The sequence below is a fragment of the Diceros bicornis genome, chromosome 27 (genome assembly GCF_020826845.1).
Source record: "Diceros bicornis minor isolate mBicDic1 chromosome 27, mDicBic1.mat.cur, whole genome shotgun sequence".
NCBI lineage: Eukaryota > Metazoa > Chordata > Mammalia > Perissodactyla > Rhinocerotidae > Diceros > Diceros bicornis.
This window is the reverse complement of record NC_080766.1, coordinates 42,344,616-42,368,619: the sequence shown is the minus strand read 5'-3', so window position 1 is coordinate 42,368,619 and position 24,004 is coordinate 42,344,616. Positions and strand designations below refer to the sequence as shown.

The following is a 24,004-nucleotide window of genomic DNA, read 5'->3' as shown; positions in this document are numbered from 1 at the left end:
GAACAACCTGAAATCCTGGTGCATTTGAAGAGAAGGGGTCCTCACACACCAGAGCCGGGGAGAGGTGGTGTTCACCTGGCCGGGAATGTGCACAGAGCAAGGGGAGGCCTGACCCATGGGGGTGTTGAAGTTGCCCCGAGAAATGCAGTGCCTTCGGAGGAAACTCACTCCTTGTCACTGCAGAGGAAATTCCATGGCACTGCCAGAGGAACAGAGAAACAGAGCAGACCGAGGCCCAGCCGGGCCCTTCACTTGGCTGCTTCTCTCTCTCAAGAGCAATGCTCTCAGTCAGCAGAAATGCATGTAGCTTCCTGTCCCTTCCAGATGCACCAGGGGCTGCCCAACAGGTACAGTAAGCTCCTACTATGCGCAAGGCCCTGTGCTGGGGCCAGGGCAGTGGGAACCTGGCCCTGCTGAAGTTCTCAAGGAGGTCACGTCCCCATGTTGCTTTCACCGCCGCCCGCCCAATGCTTCAGAACCGGCCCCCGCCCCCTCTTTAAACATCGCACTCAGCCTCGAGGTGAGCAGTTATCTTCTCATCCTGGCATGTTTAGAAGAAATGCTCCGTTTTTTTCCTTCACTCAAAACATCATGATGGTGAGATATTAACATGACCCTTGGTGCTCTGCAGCGTGGTTTGTGATCAAACGTCTCTGTGGCTCCTAGGATCCCAGGTTTGGGAGGGACTGCAGACTTCCTGATTTCAGGACTTACTACAAACCTACAGTAATCAACACGGTGCGGCATTGGTTTAAGGCCAGACGTGTACATTGACGGAGCAGGATAGTGAGCCCAGAAGAAGACACACATATATGGTCAACTGATTTTCAGCAAAGGTGTCATGATAAGTCAATGAAAGCATTGTCTTTTCAGCAAATGTTCTGGAGCAAATAGATATCTGTGTAGAGAAAGGGAACCATAATTCTTTTCTCCCCCACTTGAAGGTGGGCTAGGGACCTGCTTCCAAAGAATAGAGTAAAAAATGGGAAAACTAGTAACTTTACAGCAGAGAAGCCAGTGATTCATGTGGATGTCATGGACCCCATGTATTCTTTCCAAAATCCACACCCCCAGGCTGATCATGAGAAAAGCATCAGATAAACCCAGATTGGGAGACATTCTATAGACTCTTCGAGACTGCCAAGGTCATGACAAGCAAGGAAAGTCTGAGACACTGTCAGAGCAGAGAAGACAGGGAAGACATAACGACTGAGTGCAATGTGGGTTGTGGATTGATCCTGGAAGAGAAAAAGCACGTCAGGAGAAAAACTGGTGAAATCTGAAGAAACTATGGGGTTTAGTTAATAATAATGTAAAAAAATATATATTATTATTATTATTATTATTATTATTTTTTTTTGTGAGGAAGATCAGCCCTGAGCTAACATCCATGCTAATCCTCCTCTTTTTGCTGAGGAAGACTGGCTCTGAGCTAACATCCACTGCCAATCCTCCTCCTTTTTTTCCCCAAAGCCCCGGTAGATAGTTGTATGTCATAGCTGCACATCCTTCTAGTTGCGGTATGTGGGACGCGGCCTCAGCATGGCCAGAGAAGCGGTGTGTCGGTGCGCGCTGGGATCCGAACCCGGGCCACCAGTAGCGGAGCGTGCGCACTTAACCGCTAAGCCACGGGGCCGACCAAAAAAAATTATTAAGTCAAGGGCTTGCTAAGCTTTTATGTTAAAAAGGTATTTTCATACTAGGAAAAGTTAGAACTCATGTTTTATTCTAACATCTACTCTCAATTAAGAGTTTTCATAAAGAGCTACTCAAGCATAAAAAAATTTAAAGCAACTAGTGTTCTTGTGTGAACTGAGAAGGATGGGAAACTGAGGCACAGAAACATCAATGCCTCACTCACACACCATCTGGCATGGTATGGGTGGCTTCAAAATTCTATACTGTAGCCATCAACCTTATAAAAATGAAAATTAAATGAACGTTAAATTTAAAAAAGGAAAATAAACCTCAACTTTTGCCTCAGGCCATACACAAAAATTAACTTGAAATGGATCATAGACCTAAATGCAAAAGCTAAAACTATAAAAGTTTTAGAAGAAAACTTCACAACTATGGGATAAACTAAGATTTCTTAGCTAGAACACAAAAAGTAGAAACCATAAAAAAACAAGATTGATAAATTGGGCCTAATCAAAATTTAGAACTTCTAGTCATTAAGAAACACTGATAAGAAAATGAAGAGGCAAGTTGCAGATCAGGAGAAAATACTTATAATATATAACTGACAAAGGGTGTGTACCCCAGATATATGAGGAACACTCACAGCTCAATGAGAAGAAGGAAAGCAACCCATCATCAGTACCAATAAGCCAGAAAGGATGTGCATAGATACTTCATAAAAGAAGATTTATGAATTGCCAGTAAATACTTTAGAGACACTCACCATCATTCATCACCAGGGAAATACAAATTAAAGTAACCACGCAATACCACTACACACTCATTAGAATGATTAACACAAAAAGGCTGACACTATAAGTGCTGGTGAGAATGTGAAGCAACTAGAACACTCATATCTTCTGGGTGGGAACGCAAAATGGTGCTGCCATTTTGGAAAAAAATGATTTTTACAATGTTAAACATATACTTAATCATATGACCCAGCAATCCAAGAGAAATGAAAACACATGGCCCCATAAATGCGTGTACTTGAACGCTCATAGCAGCCTTCTTCATAAAAGCCCCCGAATGGAAACAACCCAGATGTCCTTCAACAGGTAACTGGATAAACAAACTGTGGTCCATCCACACCATAGAACACTATTCATCAGTAAAAAGGATGCACTACGGATACACACAACACATGGACAAGGCTCAAAAACATTAGATTGAGTCAAAAAAGAGTAGACATTCTATGCAATTCTTTTATAGGAAACTCTCAAAAAGACAAATCTAATCAACGGTGTCAGAATGCAGGTCGGTTGCCACCAGAGACCAGGAGTCGAGGGAGGGGGCGGACAGGGAAGGGGCACAGAGAACTTCTCCAGGTGGTGTAAATGCTTTTTGTCTTGATTTTAGTGGTAGTTACAAGGGTGTATAAATTTTTCAAAGCTCATCAAAATATACACTTAAATGGGAGCATTTTATTATGCATAAATCATACATAAACAAAAGTGATTAAAAAATCCAAAAGGAAATGAGATTTTAATAAAACAACACCCCTGACTGCATGAGGCATCCTGAGGACTAGGGCTGCAAATGGACCGCCTTTGTGGCTCACAGTCTGAATGGGCAGGACGGGTGCTGGGCCCAGGAAGAAACAAGAGTGGAATGTCACCCAGTGTCTGCTAAGTCCTCGGGGACAGGGTGGGAGGGGGTCCCTGAGGGATTGTCAAGGGCAGAGTATAAGACCAACTCTGCAGTAGGATACGGCTTTACATTCCGTAATAGGATCAGGCTTTAGATTGAAATGCTTAACTAATACATATTCAATCACAGGGGCAGCCTGGAGCTTTTTTTTTTCCTTTTAATTTAAAAATGATAGCAGGGCCTTACCAGAGAGTTGCTTGATGGCCACCGGTCTCACTTTGTAGGGAGTCCTGCAAAAGAGAAGACGGTTCATCTGTGAGATGCTGTCACAGACGTTCTAGGCACATCTGCTATGAGAGATAAGTGCTGGGGGTAAATTAGAATTCAGTGGATTAGGTTTTTTTTTTGAAATTAGTTTCTTTGGATGTTCTAAGCTTCCTCATTCAGAAGAATTCTAAATACTGTAAATACATCACTTAAATGATGAACTTCCTCTATAATGTTCACATGTGGCCAATAAAACAAATTTTGTGATGGGTCCCAGTACCGCTCAGGTGTAGAATCCAGGGGGGATGGCAAAGACTCTGCCAGGATTGCCCATGACATCCCAGGACCTGACTGATGTAGGGCAGCCCTCTCTCCTTTGCTTGGTTTGAGCTCCTGGCGACTGCATCTCCCAGGTGCACCGGAGAGGATGGTGTCAATAACTCAGTCGAAAATGCACTGGCATCTCAGGATTACTGCCACCCAAGTAATCGTGAGACTCAGAGGGAGTGGGAAGAGAATTCTGGTCATATGTACAACAGACAAAAGGTTACTGTCCCTCACATACAAGGACCTCTGGCAAAGGGGAGGAAAAGACAACTAAGCCAATGGAAAATAGGCAAAGAGGGGCTGGCCCGGTGGCGCAAGCGGTTAAGTGCGCAGACTCCGTCACAGTGGCCCGGGGTTCGCCGGTTTGGATCCTGGATGCGCACCGACGAACTGCTTATTAAGCCATGCTGTGGTGGTGTCCCATATAAAGTAGAGGAAGATGGGCACAGATGTTAGCCCAGGGCCAGTCTTCCTCAGCAAAAAAGAGGAGGATTGGCATCGGATCTTAGCTCAGGGCTGGTCTTCCTCACAAAAAAACCAAAAAACAAAACAAAAAAACCAAAACAACAAAAAAAAGAAAATAGGCAAAGAACAGGAACAGAGAATAGCCAATAATAATAAAAATTTTTAAAAAGTCATCTCAAGAGAGATGCTGTTTTTTTACCCAGCAGTTTAGTAAAATTTCAAAACTTAATAAGAGGAGTCTACAAGGACACAGGGCCCCGGGGGCCCACAAGCACTGCTGGTGGGAGTATGGAGGGCCACCTTCTTGGGGAGAGAAACTTAGCAACATGGATTAAAATGTAAAATACGTCATCCTTTGTCTCAGCCCGTGAATTCAGGAACACATGTCCCACATGAAGCATCAGTACATGGGGGAGATCTTCAGATGCCATTTGTTCACGCCATCATTCATTCATTCATTCAATAGAGTTTTCACCGAGTGCCCGCTGTCATCAGGTGTTGGTGATATAATGGTGAACAAGACAAGAACGTTCCTGCCCTCAGGGAACCGACACGCCACGTTCAAGTACGAGGTGAAAAGACTGTGTATCACCGAACCGTCTGAATGGCTAAGCCCTAGAAACACTCTGGCCCCACTCCACTCAGGGGACAGATGACACCTCAGCCGTTCGTCATTCAGGGATTCAAGATGCAGATGAGTGTGCAGGTGTTGATCTGGAGGGATGCCCAGGACATCCCGTTAGGAAGACAGAGCAGTGACCGAGTAACAGAGTGAGCTCAGCTCTGGAGAAAGAAACACAGAGAATCTGGAGGGCTTCACACACAGCAAACAGTTAACAGCAATTAACTAGGGTGATACCTGCGGTTTAACAGTTACAGGCAACATGGAAAATTTTCACAATTAAAACACTGACCAAGGATAAAAATAAAAACCACATGGCACTCTGGATGGTGGACAGACAACTCCACGGCGTCTAGAGTTCTCGCCTCAGCCCAGGAGGGATTCCTCCGGGCATCAAGTGTCCAGAGGTGAGTCCACAGGTTCATGTCTCCCAGTGAGTTCCTGCTCCCACTTGGGAAAAGGCCCCGCTTCAGGTCTTCTGGAAGCTGGTTATTTGGGACTGAGGATTCATTTCTCTAGACAGATGTTGTCATAATGGTGTTTGGGTCATGGCAGATCGGTTAACACCTTATTTAGAATCCGTGTGGGTTTGAAGTGTGGCCCTCCATGCAGAGCAGGTGACGCACAGGTAGGTGTCGCCCTGTGTGGGTGGGGCAGGGCCTGGTGAGGGTGGGCATTCAGTCAACACCAGTATTAATGTCCTCGATACTCACGCTAATGCGCCGAGTGGGGCAATTCTATCATTCCACTGGATTCTCCCAGTAACCATCAGCCTTGCAAGTATAAGGAGCCTAGAGCTTAGGCGGGTGGGTACCTTGCTGAAAACCGCTGGTGACGAGTGAGCACGGGAGCCTGGCTGTGAACCAGATGTGACCTCCAGGGGCCATGCTCTGGGCCATGTGTCACTGCTGCTCAGAGTGAGAAGAGTGGGGTGCTGGGGCTGGGAAGGACGAGGAGGTAAGGGGCTCCGGGAGCGAAGGCGAGGTGGCCGTCACCTCCTTTCTCTTTCCTCTCTCCTCCTCCCTCGGTTTCTCATTGTCTTTCTGGCTCCAGGCTGTAAGCAGCGCTGATGTTGGGGCAGCGGGTGGGGAAAGGGGCCCTTGCCCCCTCTACTCCGCCCTCCTCCTTCTTTGCCATTGGCCCCTAAAATCAGTGCTGGGGGGAAGTGCTGGTGACAAGGTGCAGAGAGGGTAAGAGAGGTGGGTGAGGGTGGGATGCAGAATAAGGCTGGCTCCACAGAGATGCGGTGAGGATGGGGAGAGAGGGAGCGGCATGTTCCAGCAGCTTCCGCACATCAGAGGCACTGAGGACAGACGCCCTGTGGACAGGACTCAGGGACGGCTTATGAAGAGACCCTTCCACGGCCACACCCATCCTGGGATTTCTTGTCAATGTGAACAGAGCCCAACCCTCCCTCCAAAGCCCTTTTCTGCCTAAAAAAGCACACAGAGGATAACCTCTCCCAGCATCTGCTGAGCTGAAGGAGGGAACCCCCAGATTAGCAACTGAAGCAAAGTGGATGTGGGACCGGACATGGAGACTGAATGCTCCAGGCACTTGCAGGAACCTTCCAGGCTTGTGGGCTGAGCATCCTGGGTTGAATTTCTTGGCCCTCAAGATTAGACTTGGCTCCTTGATCCTTAATCCTCTTGATTCTGAACGACAGTGACGTTCTCAGAACCAGTTATATTGTTTCCATGATTGAATCAACTCCTGGCTCGGTTTAAATTGAGTTGGATCGTCATCCTTCTCTTCCCCAAGAACAAAATTGACATAAACCATTCTCTCTTTAAAGGAGATAAACTTGCCTTGAATTTTTACTGTATTTGTATTTTTTCAAATGTCACTGCCTGGGCTCTGAGACCTCTTTTCAAGCACATTTAGTGGGAGAAGGGGTCCGGGAGCCAGGCCGGATTCTAGGAGGCCTTCTCCTGAGCCCCAGGAATGGCCACACGTGCCATCTTTGTAGGCGCATAGCTGTTTCATCCCGTAGGGAGCTACGTGTGTCACAACTCGGCTAAAGTCGTAAACGAAAGGCACGTCTGTGTTTGTCACATGCATGCCGTGTCACTCTGCCCTTTCCTCTCTCCATATGCCCTGCCATACACCCCATCTCCTCCTCACACTATTTAAACATCTGTTTCTCTCCTTTGACAAGCATTAGCAGTGGCAGAAATGGAAGGGGTAGAGTTGTCAAGAAGCAACATCTTCCTTGGCTGGATACCATAGTATCCAGAACGTTCCCCAGTCCAGAAAGGAGCACTGGGACCACATGGCTCAGGGTCCCTCGGAGCATTATCTGAACAAGTTGGGACGTGTCTATTTACACTTGTTGGTCATTAGGAATTGAGGCTGCTTGGTGATCAGTCATCTTTCTTACCAGCTCCAAAAGTGCAAAAGTTATTCAGCCCACTGTTAGATTAGAGCCCCTCTGACTTAAGTAAATATGTTTTAGGTTATTTAAGATGCTGATCTGACCGTTCCCTGATATGACAGAAAAGCCAGGAGGCCTAGGAAAGGCCAGGGGACCACCAGTGGATTCCCGCCATGGGGTCCGCAGGGAGGGCAGGAATTCAGCCAGCGCAGAGGTGGGAAGTGCTGGGGTGTGTGTGGATGGGAGTGACACTTTGGCTGGTGTAGGGACTCATGCAGGTCAGCCGACTTGGAGACCAGTGTTATAAGAGGGATTTGGGCCAGACATTCCAGATAGAGGAGTCTGGACACAGTCCTGTGGCTGACGGGCCACTGGAGAATGCCATGCTGGGGAGTGATGGGATGAAAGCCACGATTGAGGCCGATTTTTCTGGAAGGCAGATGGGACTAGACTGAGGGGTGTCCAGGGGCACAAACCAGGAGTCTGTGCACCAGGAAGCCCAGACGTGAGGTATGATGGTCTAAACTAGGGGTGGGCTGAGGCTATCTAAAGAGGGTGCTAAGGCAAGAAGGAAGAGTCCAAAGGTCATGATATTTGTTTTGAAATGAGGGGCAGGGAAGGAGCCAGAAAGTTTAGGCATAAGATATGGGGCAACTAGGCCCCCCACTTCTGATCAGTGTCCAGGTGGCCACAGTTAAGAGCCCCTGGAATTTGGAGGAGAGATCACGAAAGGCCCCTCCCGTGAGCGGGAAACTGGGAAGAATCCAAGCGTGCCGGCCAGCCCTGTCCCACGAGGTGGTTCCTGAGTCACAGGTTGGGGAGACAAGGAGGTGACAGGTCCATGCACGATGGCTGCAAGGTCCTCAGAAGTGGAGGAAGCCAGAGAAACAACCTGACTGACTGCAACGTCGACTTGGCTATATGCTAGGAAGAAACTAAATTGATCCAGCACTTTCCAAGAAGAGAAAGCCCTGTGTCTCGTAGACATGCCTTTCTGGTCACCGGCAGGCTGAGCACCGACCTGGGTCAAGAGTAGTTTCTTAGGTTTTCCACACTTTCCATCAGTGGTTCTCACCCAGGCTGCATACTGGAATCCCCTAGGGAGCTTTAAAAAATTCGCATTTAATTGGTCCGAGGAGGGGTCTGGGCATGAGTGCCTTTGTGAAGATCCCTGGTGGTTTTAATCTGAAGCCAGGGCTGGAAGTCACTGGTTTAGTTGGACTAGTTTATACTGTGCATGTTTAGAATGGACGGGACCCCCAATGGCAGTCGAGAGGTGGAACTAGAGAGTCATAGAGCAGACAGGAGGCCTCGCTGGGGGCTAAGACACGATTGAAATGAGTGGGGGCTGAGAGCACCCACATTTCACAAGGCTGAGACACAGACGGGAGAGAAGCCAGTGGAGGAGGCAGTTCCAAAATAAGAAAGGTGCCCGACCTCCAATGCGGGGAGACGGCGAAGAGACTGAAGGTGGAGGAAAAATCCCAGTGGTCACAACAGTGATTCTAAAGGGAGTCCCGACCACCATCAGCATCATCACCTGGGACCTGCAAAAATGCCGGAGGGGCCCCACCCAGACCTCGTGGATCAGAAACGGAGCGGGCGGGGAGGGGGAGGGAGGAGGCCACTCTGTTTCAACCAGCCCCCCGACCTGGGTGCTGATGACCCGCTGGGTTAGGAGCCTGGTGACCTCTGAGCGGACAACCGACAGCTCTGTAAAGGGAAAATGGCAGAGACTCATGTAAACCAGAGTTCTCAGCCTGGCACTGCTGACATTTGGGGCAGGCAAGCCTCTGAGGAGGGGCTGTGCCGTGCACCGTGGGACGTGGAGCAGCCGCACTGGGTGCCAGAAGGACCCCCTTTCCTCGTTTGTGACAACCTGTCTCCAGACCTTACCAATGTCCCCTGGGAAACAAAACTGCCCCTGTTGAGAACTGCTGGCACAGAATGAAGTATCAAACCAGATATGACGGGTGACAAAGTCTGAATTGACAAACTCCACAGACAAACTGTTTTAATTGAATTCAGGGAAAATGCAGTTTCCTCCATCAGAGATGAACGTGCACTGACGAGGCACTGGTGTGAGTGAAATTTCCCCTCTGACAACGCCATTTCGGTCTTGGGGCCGTCAGGGTAACAGTTCACTTGGTGACTTTCCTTCTGACGGAGATCTGGGTCAGGACAGAGCTCGCAACGCATTTGCAAGAATCTCAGTGGAGTCTTTGGGGAGCCAATTAGCACCACTCCTTCTGGGAGCTTGGCGACGATAATCAGAGCAAGAGAATGTGGGGGCAGAAGCTCCTGACGAGGAAATTCTTCGGGGAGATTGATGGGCACAGTGGGAAGGGGAGGCCTGGCTGAAGCATCCACGTGCACGGGGAAGGACAGGGCAGGCTGAGGCCCACCGAGCACGGGGACAGTGGAGGCTGTTAAGACTTTCTAGGACTTTGTACCTCCCACGGGGTTTGTTATTTGATTGGCTCCCTGCACCAAAGCCTTAGCCGTCCTCGACGGTTTGAGCCGTTGCCCGGGGCCGGGGAATCCTGCACCTGCCCAGGGTAGATGGCTGACAGGCCAGCTTCTGGGAGCAGGAGGAAGAAAAGCAGGTGCCCGTCTCTGGGTGCTCAGGTGTGCACACACCTTGAGTGGGGGGAACCCTTTGGGGACCTACAGTGGAGGTCCCAGGCCACCTCACGTGGAGCTCAAAGATTTCCAAGCTGGCATTAAGCAGCCACGGGCCTCCAGTTGCTGGGGCATGCAAGGGTCTGCCTGGTTCATGCTTTCTCCTGCAGGCTCGGACCAGCTGGGACACCCCAATGACCAGGTTAACACATGTCCCTCGGAGGGCGTATTCAGTGAGGAGCAGGAGCAGCAGACAGGAGTGCTGAGGGGCACCCCACACCCAATCAGGCTCCCACTCCTCAGCCTCGCAGGGAACCCTGTTTTAAATTCTGCCTTGCCCAGCCGCAAATATGAAGTGGAGGCCATCAGGGACTCTCCAGGCCACTGGGCGCAGGGGCTGGTCACTGGTTGCAGAGGGTCCGGCTCAGAGGCCTTGTCCTTCCTCGGGGCACATAAAGCCAGGCTTTGCCAATTTTATGTATGTTTACAAATGTGTTTACTGCCTGATGCCTATTTATGTTCCAGGCCTCTGTCAGTTCCTGCTCCTCTGCCCCCCAGGCTCCCTCCCCTCTCCCGTGCAGAGTGGTCCAGTGGTCTGGTGGGCAGCACTTTATCAGCACCAGGACTGGCCCCAGCGGTTAAACACGAAACGTCCCCCAGGGGCTCTGGTCAGGGAATCTCCTGCAGCCCTCCCTGAGGTGGACAATGGGGCAGTTAACACAAGGGTTCCGGGACCTGGCTCCACCACTCATCTCTCAGCCTCCCGTGCCTCAGTTTCCCCATCTGTACAACGGTAATAACAACGGTGCCTCCTCAAAGGGCTCTTGCTGAGAACTGAATGTGGAGCCATCAAAAACGCTCCTGGGCCTCCTTATAACTGTTCCTTTCTGGAAAGTGACCAGTTCTGCACAGGAACAAGCTGAATCAAGCCCCTTCACAGCCCCTCCCACACCTATCCGCTCATCTTTGGCTTAAATTCAGATTTTCCTACAGCAGTAAACTAAAAACAACCACCACAGGGAGCCTCCCATGTGTGTAGAGAAGTGTCAGAGAGCCCCTGAGATCCAGAAGCTGATGAAGCCGCCAGCCGCTTACCGTTCTGAATTTGCGGGCATGGTGGGGTCGATGGAGACCATGGCGTCGTCCGTGGTCAGGAGGGAGATGGTCGTGTTCCTGAAAGACACGCCGAGTCAGTGTTTTCACCGTGATGTTCTTGCTCCGGGGCGCACCCTTGAGTTGGGGCCTCACGTGCGACGGGAGCCGGAAACAACAAGAACATGAGTGCTGGGGACGGGCCCATCCAAAGGGCCGGGAGGAGTCATCCTCAAGACACGACACTCCATTCATAAAAGAAGTGACATGGCTGTGGGTAATTCTATGTGCCTGGTAGATTTAAAGTAATTAACAATGGGAGTTGGAGAAAGTCTAATTTATTGAGTTGGGAGATTAAAAAACGGGTAAAATAGAAATGAATGTTTGTGTCGGCCAACGATGAATTCACAGCTTGCCTTCCTAAGTCCAGTCCCTTTGGGAATCCATAAAATGGGCATAAATCTCTCCTATAAGACAGTTTTAAATGGGTAAGCTGAGTCTCCCTCAGCCTCTCATCTCTGGGGGCCTCTTAGGAGTGGTGTTCTCTTGACCACTTTACTTAAGCTCTCTGGTATTCAGTGGTGTATTTTTAAAAGCTGTGCAATGAGGGTGACACCAGAATCACAGGGTTCTTATAAAGAATAATATATGTATATTTCTTAGCACAGTGCTTGATATATGGGCCAAAAGATGCTCCGAACTGTGGGCTGTTTCTGCTGCTACAAACTGCCATTTGCTGTGATTTCAGGCTTTTTCTCACCTGTCGGTGAAGGACTCCTACTGTCCTTCTCTCTCACCTTCCCCACTGGCACGCCAAATCTACTCCTGATCACTCTTGATAATCGGAAAGTTAGGATAGAAGATCCACGTGCTCGAACAAACTGGTGATTTGGGAAAAGAACTCTTCTGGAATTGAGGGTTCCATAAGGTAGATTACTGGTCAATTCATTTCTGAAGCCAGTCTCTTACTAAACGGTGATCTGTGATGACCCCTCTGAGATAGAAAAGGCACCTGCCGGGTCGTTTGGGACCGGGGGGCCAAAGCCAGACACACTCACCTTCCTGTATTCTTCTTCCAAAAGCAAATGAATAAATGAAAAAAAAAAAAAACTCTTAAGATGGTAGTTTCTGCCTACTTCTGCCCAGTGGTTTCCTCCGTGTAGACACAGCCGTGCCCGTTGGCTGGGAGCAGGTGGCTGCGGCCGAAACCTCCAGGGCTTCACGCACCGACGACGTGAAAGTTCTCATGTGCAAGCCGAGCCCACTGTCTCTTCCTCACCTCTCATCCTTCACACTCGGCGACTGCCCCTCCCAGGTACCTTCCTCTCAAGGGGAATTAAAGGCTCCGAGCAGAACGGCCACCTCCCAGCAGGGACGATTCTGGCTCACTCACCGAGGCAGGCCTGTGGCGATGCAGAACAGATCCATGATGTCACTGGAGTTGCAGTACTTGCTGAAGACCACCTACAAAACAGAAGCAGCGGGGCGTGAGGAGTGGGCGGGGCGGGCCACTGGTTTCCACGGTGAGGTCCGATTCCAACAGCTTTCCCTCTGGTCCCAACCTGCAGGTTTATTTTAAAAAGAGAAAATATAACCACGGACACTGGAATGTTACATGTGCGTCTTCTCATGTAGTCCATTTACCCAGGTTGCGGAAAAACTCATTCTTTTGTTCCCTGAAGAGAGTTGTGAAAAATAAAGCCATCACTCCTGTAAACACATCCATCGGGGACCTGCTGCCACACGCCATCATCGGTGATGTCTGACGCACCGACTGAGAACCCTGGCTTAATCATATGGCATCACAGGGAGTCTCCACGTCTCCAGGGGCCATTAGGTAAAAAAATTTTTTAAGGTCATTAGCTTAAAAAAAAAAGATTATCATTTAGGATTTGGGGCTGAGGCTGAATGACTAAATCAGAGAGAAAAACAATGAGAACAGATCTGATGTGACCTGGCCAGCCTCCACAGTACAGCTGATCATGCAGGAGGCACAGCACCCACCACCCCGGCTGGATGGCAGAGAAACCCGTTTGCATCAGCATCTTTTGTCAAGGGGTCCCGACTGTGAGACTCGGCTCCAGAATCCCTCCTTGGAAGGGACTTCAAGGACAGTGAGGCGGGACATTCTCCAAGGCTGGACAGTGCATGGGACAGTCCATGCCAAGGCCCCCGTTTTCATCACAATAGATGTTTCCCTTCAACGTCCCCCTGGTGAATTGCTGTAAGGGCCCTCTTTGTTATCAGCTCGGGCCCCCGGCCTGGGCAAGAAGCAAGCCTGACAACAGTGGTTATTCCTCGGTGCCCAGAGCACCATTTTTTCAGTGAAGATCAGTTTGCACCTTCCTCTACTGGAAACAGCGAAATAGAGCATGCAGCTTTTTCCCCCATAAACGTCGCCTCTCTGTGACTAACACCACTTCCTGTGTGCTGCTGGCCCGGCAACGCTGAGACAAAGTCAGCGTAGCTTTCCCAGGCCTCGCTTGCTCTCCCACCATGGCGTCTGCACTCTCAGTGACGGCGCCATTGGTCTGCCCTGTCCACCCAGCGGCCGCCGTCCTGGCTCAGCCCTGGTTGCTCCTGGACCCCTGCAGCAGCCTCCACACTGGTCCCAGGGCCCAGCCTCGGTTTCTAGAACTCAGACCTGGTTGTGCCACTTTTCTGTGCAGAAACCTTTGCTGGCCCCAAATGCCCACAGGAGAAAGTCCACCTCCTCGGCTGGGCATGTGAGGGTCTAGGGTTTGTCCCTCTAGCCTGTGTCCTTGCCAGGCTCCTATCCCAGGCTCCCTCCGGTCCATGGGCACCCCGTGCCCCGGCCCTCCACTCCATGCCACTGCTCCGAGGTCCCCTTCTGGGGTGCCCTCCTCCCCCTCCTTATTCCTGGCTGGCAGGACTCAGTGGCAGCTTCTCTGCAGCCTCCCAATCCCACCCCCACTGCTGGAGGAGTCTTGCCTTTATCTGACCGCATGTCGGGCCTGTGTTTTCACGACGGAGCATCCCCAGTGGCCCCCAGCACAGGCCCGGGCTTTTCTGGCTGTGCCGTCGGGGTGCAGCGTGGGAGAGCTGGGGCTGGGGTCCCGGCCACTCACCCACTGGCACGCGTGTGTCATCTTGAACCTTTGTGAGTCCATTTTCACTTGGTACAGGGTGACTTTGTGGGGGTACTCCTGACGCTGTGAAAGGCAGGAGTGGGCAGAGGGGAGGGCAAGAGGCTCTGTTTTGGACACTCTTGGTTGCCCAGAGACTTCCAGAGAAGGGTGAGGAGGCTCGCAGGTATGACCAGACGCTCGTTAAGGAGCCGAGCCTGACCACATGGAGTCAGTGCTTACATGGCCCTCCCGGGGGAATGACCCGGAACCTGGCTCTTAGCTCCGAGCCTTCCAGGTGGGAAGAAAGGCTGGGAGCCTTGGAATATTCTGGGGACCTTGACAAGAAATGAGTCCACCCAAACTGATTGGTACTGCAGGGAAATCTGGAGGGAGAGTTATGTGCTTGCCTTCCTAGCCTCAGGATAGCAAATAATAGAAGCTTTAAAAAGTCCAATTATGAAGTCTCCCAGTGAAGCAGGCTCAAGGCGGCCCATATGGCAGACAGACACTCGCTGCCCCTCTGCAAACTACCCAGCCAAACTGACTGAGGCCAGCTTTATTCTGTGCTCCAGAATCATCTTTCTTTGAGATTGTTTTTGACAACTGTAAGGAAGGGAGGCTGTAAAGAAATCTGGAATAAGCAGGAAAGATTACATTGGGTGTCTCCAATGGAAAATCATGCTGCATCCATTTGTAAATCCATTTCTACATTCCTTTACTGCATATAAATGTACGGTTCTCTGGTTTCTCTCTTGAACTGGTTGTAACATCTTACCAGTTCCCTTGTTTAACTAACGAGTTAGGCAAAAATCTTTGACACGTGTTTTTGCCTTATTTATGCAGCTCAGAAGCTTTAGCATGGTCAAAGCGGATGAGAGGCTGGGGTGAAGCAGCCGTGCACCCCGACACCAGGAGAGCTGGGACAGCGGCGTTCTTTGAGGGGGTCAGGAGAAGCTCCCTGGCATGGGTCCAGTGTTCCTGCCAGTGGGAAACCAGCCCCATGTGGCAAGAATGCTTGGCTGGCCAGGGAAGACAACCAGGCAGCCTTGTCAGGAGGGCACAAGGCTTTTTGTTCACATGCTGAATCATTTTGCAAATCCTTTATCCTTTATCCGGAAACAAGGAGTGCCAAAAAAGAAAGCACTGGTAAAATGAAATTTAAAAACGAGATGTGGTGGCAGCAAGAGTAACGGAAAAATAAAGATTTGATACTGCCATCCAACTCGAGGCAGATCGGGGCAGCAGTTCGTAAGTAAGCACAGCGGATCACCCCAAACTCTTTCACGTGGTTTGATTGGCAGCGCTGTGATACTAAAACAAGACAGGAGAAACAAAGGGGAACTCAGAGGGCCTCTTGTCTGCAGGATATTACTCTTTCCTCGTATTCAGCTGGGGCTGGTGAATGTCAGTGGAAACTTCAGCGTGTGGAACCTTCTGCTGCCTGCATAACAGGATAAGTAATGTTCACCAACCACGAACCATAAGCCAAGCCCCGTTCTAGGGGATCTCCACGAGGAAACTGAGGCACAGAGAGCTGTGCGAGGCTCCCACGGGCCCAGCCAGAAGATGGCACGTCAGGATCGCATCCCAGGCCAATGTCGTACAGTTACACACCTGACCACGACATCCACGACTCTCAGGTCTTCACGTGTCACTTAGTGTATGTCTTCAAACCAGCCTCCTCCTTGGGACGGTGTTGGGGAAAGAGTGGAGGTTTCTGGAATTGGAAGTCCAGGCTTGTCCCTGCCAGTTACTCCTTTTGTCCACTGGCTCTCCCTCACATACCCCCACCCCTCATGGGCAAGACCACTTGGATCCTCAGTTTACCATCCTGTAAATGAGGTTGACCACATCAGTTCCACCTGCCTTTCGGGGCTGTGATGAGCAACACATGAGGGGACACGTTTGAAAGGAATCATCCAGAACACTACTGCTTTAACACGACACTCAATTTCATTCCATCTCAGTTGCCCATGAATCTCACGGTCCCCGCTGGCTCTAAATTCCTATGATTCTGGATGCAAGTCTCCAGTGGGCTCCAAGTTGCTTAAATGCACCCAAAAGACTTTCTGCCACATTTTTTTTGGCATCCAATTTTATTTTAGCAGGACGTAAATTTACAGACAGCGGGATTTCCAGAGCTTAAAGAATGTCTAATTCAGCTCCTGCATTTCCACTGCTTCTTGGGGAGGGAGCCACCCTTGACTCCAGAAAGGCAGGAATGGGGAGGCCAGGCTGCGAGCTCCTAGCAGGACGGTCCTGCCACATTGCTGGGATTCATCGACAGTCAGCGAAGATGAGGAAGAGAGAGAAGTATCCCAGAGCACACGCAGGCTGATGAAACTTTCTGGCTCAGCTCATGTTGGGACCGGCCTTGACCCACTCATCGGGAGGCCCAGGAAGTGGGACCCAGGGCCGTGCTCAGGGCTGTACCCTTCCAGCCAGGTTGGCTGGGTGGGGACCTTTCTAACAGACACCTTCTAGGCCTGTCCTCACATGTGCGGATTTAAGAGCAAGACCTATTGGACCACAGAGGCCAACCCATGCCCATCGCAGCGCACAGTGCCTCCACCAACTGGCTGTCAGTGCACGTTCCCTAGAGCCCTGGACAGGCAGCACCGGCTCCTGATGACCCTGCCCTGTCCCCAGTACCCAAGCTCCGACTGTCTGGCCCGTACCCCCCTTTCCTCACAAGAACTTATTACTAAGTGATTTGGAGCTGGTGGCCATTGGGGTGAGCCCAGGGTCATGGGGAGTCTCTCCTGGGCTGACCACACCAGGCCACCTCCGAGATGAATAAGGAGGAGCAGCCCCCCAGAAGAAGGGACGAGAGGGAGGCGCCAATCACAGAGGGCAGAGGGAGGGCAGCAGAGAGGAGGAGAGCCCAGGACCCGCCCAGGCTTCCTGGCATCCCTGATTCTGGGGCTTTTTCTGGGGACTCCCAGCATCCTTACAGCAGCCTCTCCATGAGCCCCCTCCCCGCATCCCCCACACAAGCCCAGGCCTTCTTGAATTGCATAAAATTATTCTGTTTCTTGGCATCAAAAGCTCCTTGACCAACACACTTAGAAAAACAGGGCTGGTAATTGTGGAGCAGATGGCCAGAGGGCTGCCACGTCCAGGTGGCCTCCGATTAAAGACACAGGACAGGGCAATTTCTCAAGGACTGGGAGTGGCTTCTTTTCCATTCTGAGTCCAGAGGCCCCTTCCGGGGACGGGATTCTATTGACAAAGTGCCCAGGGTTCTGTTTTCCTTTCTCCTCCTGGACACCCCATTCAGAGGCTCATCGATGGGAGAATGCAGAAAGCGGCCCCTCAAGTTCCGGTTTTCAGCCACACATTGCGCTGTTTGCAAAGGGCAGGAGGATGGGTGGGGTCTCCAGCCGCCATGGTAGCTCCAGATAACCAAGTTCCCCGTTAGGAGGTCAGGCGGGTGAGGACTTGATCATCGCTCAACTCCAGCTCCTGAAGGGTGCTCGGTGGTCTTCTTGTGAATCCAAAGCCAGATCAAAGGGGTTTCCCAGTTCCTTGGAAGGGCTTTCGACCAGGACTTTCCACCGGGAAACGCAGCTGGTATTTCAGTACGAGACGCACACTGAGGGTTTGGAGCGGCATCGTGAGGGGAGAGGAGACCTGAGTGAATAATGAGGCGCTGAGATGTTCTGGAGAGGAAACAGGATTTCAGTGGTGTGTGCAATGAATCGGAAATAGGCCAGAGCCCGGTGCCAGCAATGACACGGGGGCATGGCGGGGGCTCCAGGCTCCAGAGAGACCAACAGAGGCAATGAGACATTCATCCACAGTCGGGGGCAGCCCCTCCAGTACCGGACCTTTTCTGGAGGGTTTTTCTACCTACTGAGAGGGCCCTGGCAAGAGGGTTTCCTCACCCTCCACCCGTGGCAAGCCGCTAGGGCTTCTTCATGTCCACCTCCTGATTCAGGCTGCGACCTCCTAACCCGGACGGCAAAGGTCCAGGTGACGGCTCTCCTGGCTCACTGCAGCATGCTCTCGTGAATCTGAAAGGCGCAGTGTTAAGCCCATGTGCCCCATTTTCCAGTTGGAGGGACTGATGCGGTGGGATACCTCTGGTGACCAATCATTCAGTTCAGCAGCGGATTCCCCCTCGGAGGAAACTGCCTGGGCTGTGACACACACAGGTTTGACGCAGGTCAGGCTGCAAACGTGGCACTCGGGAGGGAAGGGGCTGGTGTGTGCCACCGCCCCAGTGCCACCCTGACTTTACTCCCAGCCCTCATCCATGGTCCCTGGCCGTGGAATGAGGCAGGCCCAGCACCAGCGTTCCCATCCACTCCATGGACGGTCACGGCTGCCACACCCGTCTGTTTGCAGACGTGGAGGCTGCGTGTGCTCCGGTGTGCCCAGAGCCTGCGGCAGGCCCAGATGCTCGGGAAACGCCAGCTGCATGGTGGGTGCTGTGCTCCATTTCTGCCAGATAGCAGTCCTGGTTTTGGAGCATGCGTTTAAGGATGTATGCCCCTTTACGGATACGACTTAAAGTTCACGCAGGAATTCCCATACGTGAAAACCTTTTAAATTTTCATGTCCATCCTCTGCTCTCCTTTTGCTTCTTGCTTTTTCCATTTTTAAGGTGGCTGACCAAGGAGCCGTGGGGGGACAACCACCAAGAGCTGGGCCTCCTTGGTCCCAGTGCACAGAGGGAGCCTGGCTGTCTGGGGAGGGGGCAGCCTTCAGGGGGGCTCAGGCTCCAGGCAGCCAGGCAGGGAGGCATGAGGAAGTGCGGGCATAGCATTCTTTTATTTGGGCTCTACATATAAAAATGACTTGTCATTGTCCCTGCCCCATCTACCCTTGCCATTTTGGCATCTATTCAGCCCAAACGTGGTTGCCAGTGGCTGCTAGGGAAATTATTCCCCTTTCTGAGCAATTAGGAGCTCGGGCAGACGGGGTAGTAATGACAGAGCAGAGCCACACAGAAAGCAAGTACAGCCAAGCCCCCCGCGCCTCTCAGCCCTTCCGCATCTTCCACACCAGACGGGGACAGCAGACCCCAGCCCATCCTCCTCTCTCTATTTGAGGCACTTCCTCACAGTTGTTGACATTTCTTGCTGGGTTTGGCAATTCTAGTTTGGATTGGCATGAAGTCAGTGACCTCTAGAAATTGTGGGTTTCTCACACAGATATTTGTAGTGCTACGAGAAATGCTCCAATCCTGGGTGAATAAGATAACCGAAAGGCAATTTCGGTTTGGGTTGAGTTTTGCAGGCTGGGAAAGATAAAAACCACCACTATCACAAAGGAAAAGTTCAGTCTGCAGGTGTCGGGAGGGGACTAGGGGCCGGGCAGGGTGGGGGATGGGTGGGGGTGCCCTCCCGAGAGAGCAGGGTCCCTGGGAACTTTGGGAATTTCTTCTGTGAGGCCAGCGACAATCTTTTTCACCAGGAAGACGATCTCACGAAGCCGGTAAAAGAGGATGACACTGGTTACCTTTCAAAATCACAGAAAACGTCTGTGTCACCTTTCAAAATCATTAAGAAACGATCTGTGTCAGGTAGGTCCTGCTTTCGAGGTCGGTTGCTGTAAAACATGCAATTACGTTCATTGTCTTGCTGTTAACTGCTTACACCGACTGCGAAATGTTTTATTCAACTGCCTTAGCAACAGTCTTCACAGAGCTTCTTTGAACTTGGAGAAATGAATCTCGAGCGAAATTTCCCTCATTATAATTCTTCTACAGTCCTTCCACCCAAGCGATTGTAAACGGCTACAGCTGAAGATGGGAGCCCAGGTCTGCGGACACCAGGATGCCGAGACCCTAAAGCGAGAAGGGAAGAAAGTACTTTTCCTTTTCCATCAAGTTGCCCTTCCTGAGGAGGGAGATGAGTGAGCTGTGTGCCTCCACGCAAGTAACGGGCTCTGTTTTCCTTCCTCTGGGTAATTAGAACTGGACGCCTTTTCCAGCGACATTCACTTTGGCCTCTCCTCGCTATACGTGCATGGGCTGTTGATCTCGGCCCCCTGAGCATCTTCCATCTCAGCATTCACGCTGTGTCATACTTTCATTTACTCTTGTCACTTGATGATGTTTATTAATTATAAATGTCAAGCTGTCACCAGAAATCTCCACCTCACCAAAATAAGGGTACTAGCTTCTAAAAATAGCCACATGGGCCTCCAAGAAATTGAAGGCAAACAGTCAAATCGGGAATAATGAAAAAGTGATGGATAGCCAAAATCTAGAGGCAACCGGGATGCCCTCCAATGGGTGAATGTTAAACAAACTGTGGTCCATCCACGGCAGGGAACACTACCCTGCAATAAAAAGGAATGAATTATTGATACGTGCAACAATTGGGATGGATCTCAAGGGATTTATGCTGAGTGAGGAAAAGCCAGTCCCCAAAGGTTACATACTGTATGATTCCATTTATTTGACATTCTTGAAATGACAAAATTACAGGAATGGAGAACAGGTCAGTGTTCACCAGGAGTTAGGGATGGGGTGGGTGGAGGAAGGAGGTGGGTTTGGTTCTAAAAGGGATGGAACTGTTCTACGTCGTGATTGTGGTGGTGGATACGAGACCCTACACGTAGGATAAGATTGTACAGAACTCAAATGAGCATGAGAAAATGGGGGAAATCCAAACGAGGTGGTGGATGTCTCACCGTCAATGTCCTGGTCGTGATGCTGTTCTAGAGTTCTGGAAGATGTTACCACTGGGGGAACCTGAATAAGGGGTACACAGGTTTCTCTCTGGTATTTCTTACAACTGCATGAGAAGCTACAATTGTCCCCAAGAGCTTACTGAAATAAAGTGATGGCACCAACTCTGGCTGGGGGTGCTGAGTGGGACGCCCTGCGAGGAATGTGTGTCCATGGAGCCCTGGTGGAAAGCAGGTGGCAATATGTGTGCCCTTTGACCCAGAATCCCATTTCCAGGAATTGCTCTTAAGGAAATAATAACAGCAAACATAATAAGAGCATTTATTAAGTCCCAGGCACTGTTCCGGGTGCTTTTCGTGAATCAGCCTATCTTCACGGCGAGCCAGTCACCTCCCAGATTTACACCCCAGCCACTGCCCTGCGCTGCCACTCTGCACGCCAAGATGCACAGCAAGCGATGTTCCCCTGGAATTATTTATTGCAGAGAAATGGAATTAAGCTAACTATCTCATACATGATGAAATGATTACATTTCAGTAAATCTCCATGATGGAACATTATATAGACATTAAAATCATGTTTTTGAAGACTATTTAATGCTATATTGGAAAACCCAGCGCTGACGTCATGCTGAGTGAAAATGATCAGGATAAAAAATTATGCAAAAGAAAGCTACACACAGACACACACACACACACACACACACAGACACACACACACACTCGCAGGAGAAAACACCAGCAGGAGAGGTCCTGAAATGCTAGCAGCAGATCCCTCTGCCTGGTAGGAGAATGGGTTATTTATTTTTCTTTTTATACTGCTTTGCATTTTTCAAATATTCTCCAATGAATATGCAAGGCTTTTATAATCAAGGAAAAGGTTATCTAGATCTAGCAGCTGATGTTAGTAATTGATAACAGAACTGGCTTATGAACAGTCCCTCCTAATGGCATGCTGTACTGCATTTATGCAGAATTGTTATGAGAGAAAAAAAGGTTTTTACCATTTTTATTTGGAAAGAATACTCTTTGGCATGAAGCCAAGCAGATGAGAAAATTAAACGCCAGTTAACCAGAGGAAGAGACTCAGAATTTAAATAGCATTTAGCTGGGGGTGGGGGAAAGCAGTGCCTGAGAGCAGGGACCAGGAGAAAATCAGAGCAGTGGAGAGTCGCAGAGAGTGGGGGGTGTGTGTGAAAGAACAAGAATCGGGAGCAAAGAATGAGGCCGGGTGCCTCCTGGGATGGAACAAGGAAGAACGTTCCATGGTCTGTGCTGGCCATGAGTACACAGGCCAAGCAACTGAGCGAAGGAAGACCAAGGGTCTGGAGGGATTCCATGTGGCGCGTGATCCCCAGGGCACCTGAGGCCATGCAGACGGCAGGGGGAGGGCAGAGATGCTGCTCCCAGCCCAACAGTCCCTCTGAGTCCCGAGATGCAGCCCACGGCCAGGCCTTACTCCCTGGGGGCCAGGACTTCCCGTTAAAGAATTTCTAAAGCCCCAGACCTTATCCGAATGCCCCTCAGACCCAGGCATCTTCGAGACCCTGTCGAAGTGAGGTTTTCGGTGACCAGGAAGGGGGCCGCCTTCCGAGAGGGCTGCACGAACCTGGGCAGGGGCCCCCTGGGGTCCAGACCAGCAGGTGGCCCGAGAGCAGCTCAGGTGATTAGGCCACGCCCCAGACTTCCGAAGGGGGCGTCCTCGACCAGTGCCGCCCTGGGGCGCAGGGGCAGGCGTCCTGCCAGTGCCTGACTCAGATTTCCGCTCTTTAAGTAGATCTCCTTAAACTCCTCTAGACACTCATTACAAAGCAAGCACTCAGCTGTAAAAACCTCAATATCAGCGCATTCGAGGAGGGACACGCTATCTTTGGGGTCAGGTCGGTCGAGTACCCACGAGGCTGCCCACGACCGTTGTCCCAAGACCCGAGTGTCTCGTAGACGCCTGCTGGCTGGTGAGGCGTAGGACCGCACTGCCTAGGTCAGCAGAACCGTGCAGGTCAGGGTTTTGGGGGCTAACAAACTGATTGAAGCTAACTGACGCTGGGACCAACGTGAGCCTGCGGCTGCCGTCCCAAACCCCCTGTTCCAAACGCAGTGCTCACACCAGCGGCCCTCTCTGTTCCCATTCATTCTCTAGTGGGTGCTACAGATTTGAATTTATACAATAAATGGATACTAATACACGCCCCTCAACTGTTTATATAAGATTTACATATTAGGATCACATGTAAAATTTTGTGAGAAAAAGCAGCACACTTGCTAAAATTGTGCAAACCATGGCACTAACTGTTTGGCCAGCAGGGCAGAGTGGGGGCTGGGCAATGAGGATGGTCAGCAGAGTGACCCCGGTTAAGTGCTGCTCCTAGCTGGCTGTCTGACTGGGCAGGCCCTGGGCTGGCCGGAGCCTGTGCTGTTCCAGCTGTCTCACATGCCCAGGATCACTCCTGGCCGGGGTTGGTGTCACACAATGCACAAGGCACATTAAGGGGAGAGGATGGGTAGGGGGGAATCAGGGCGTGAGCTCACTTCCAGCCCTTCCTCTTACCAGCTTGACCCAGGGCAGATTTCTCAATCTTTCTGGGGCTCTGATTCTTCATCTGCAGATGGGGATAATCACACTTCGCCCATGGGAATACTCGGAGGATTCATCATGACACACAGAGGGCCCGGCACACATTAGTGCTCAGTTAACTGGCAGCTGTGATTACTGGAGGGGCCCCTTGACACTCATGCATGTCTTCCCTGGGGACAGAGAGGCTTCTTCTTGACCCGCCAAGGGCCATTTTCACAATCAAGAGGCATTGAGGACACAACCCTAATGTCAACATGTAGGTATTTCTGGGTGTTCCAGTAGAGACAGGAGGAAAGGACATCTTATCTTGGGGAGGCTGTCACAAGCAGGCCCTGAGTGCTCAACCTGACCTCCCGTATTGATTATCAACCACATCCAACCATGTGCAACGACAGCTGGGGTCATACCAATGTGTAGTAGTTAATAGGATCACCAAATAGGATTAAAATAATACTCTGATAGGGGCTGGCCCCATGGCCTAGAGGTTAAGTTCGGTATGTTCCACTTCAGCGGCCCGGGTTTGGTTCCTGGACCTACACCACTTGTCGGTGGCCACGCTGTGGCAGCAAATCATATACAATAAGAGGAAGATTGGCAACAGATGTTAGCTCAGGGCGAATCTTCCTCAGCAAAAAACCCCAAAACTCGGATAGTTTAAA

The 24,004-nt window shown here is 50.7% G+C and overlaps 1 protein-coding gene across 3 annotated transcripts in view; it reads right to left on the bottom strand.

Annotated features, from left to right (window-relative positions):
- Positions 1–24,004, bottom strand: part of PDE9A (phosphodiesterase 9A) — a 91,379-nt gene that overhangs the window by 49,191 nt on the left and 18,184 nt on the right. For all 3 annotated transcript variants that reach the window (XM_058523164.1, XM_058523162.1, XM_058523163.1), the window contains exons 2-4: positions 12,433–12,503; positions 11,043–11,120; positions 3,517–3,560 (exon numbers count right to left, since the gene is read on the bottom strand). In XM_058523164.1, coding sequence (XP_058379147.1) covers positions 3,517–3,560; positions 11,043–11,120; positions 12,433–12,467 — 157 coding nt within the window. In that variant the 5' untranslated portion in view covers positions 12,468–12,503. The remainder of the gene's footprint in view (positions 1–3,516; positions 3,561–11,042; positions 11,121–12,432; positions 12,504–24,004) is intronic.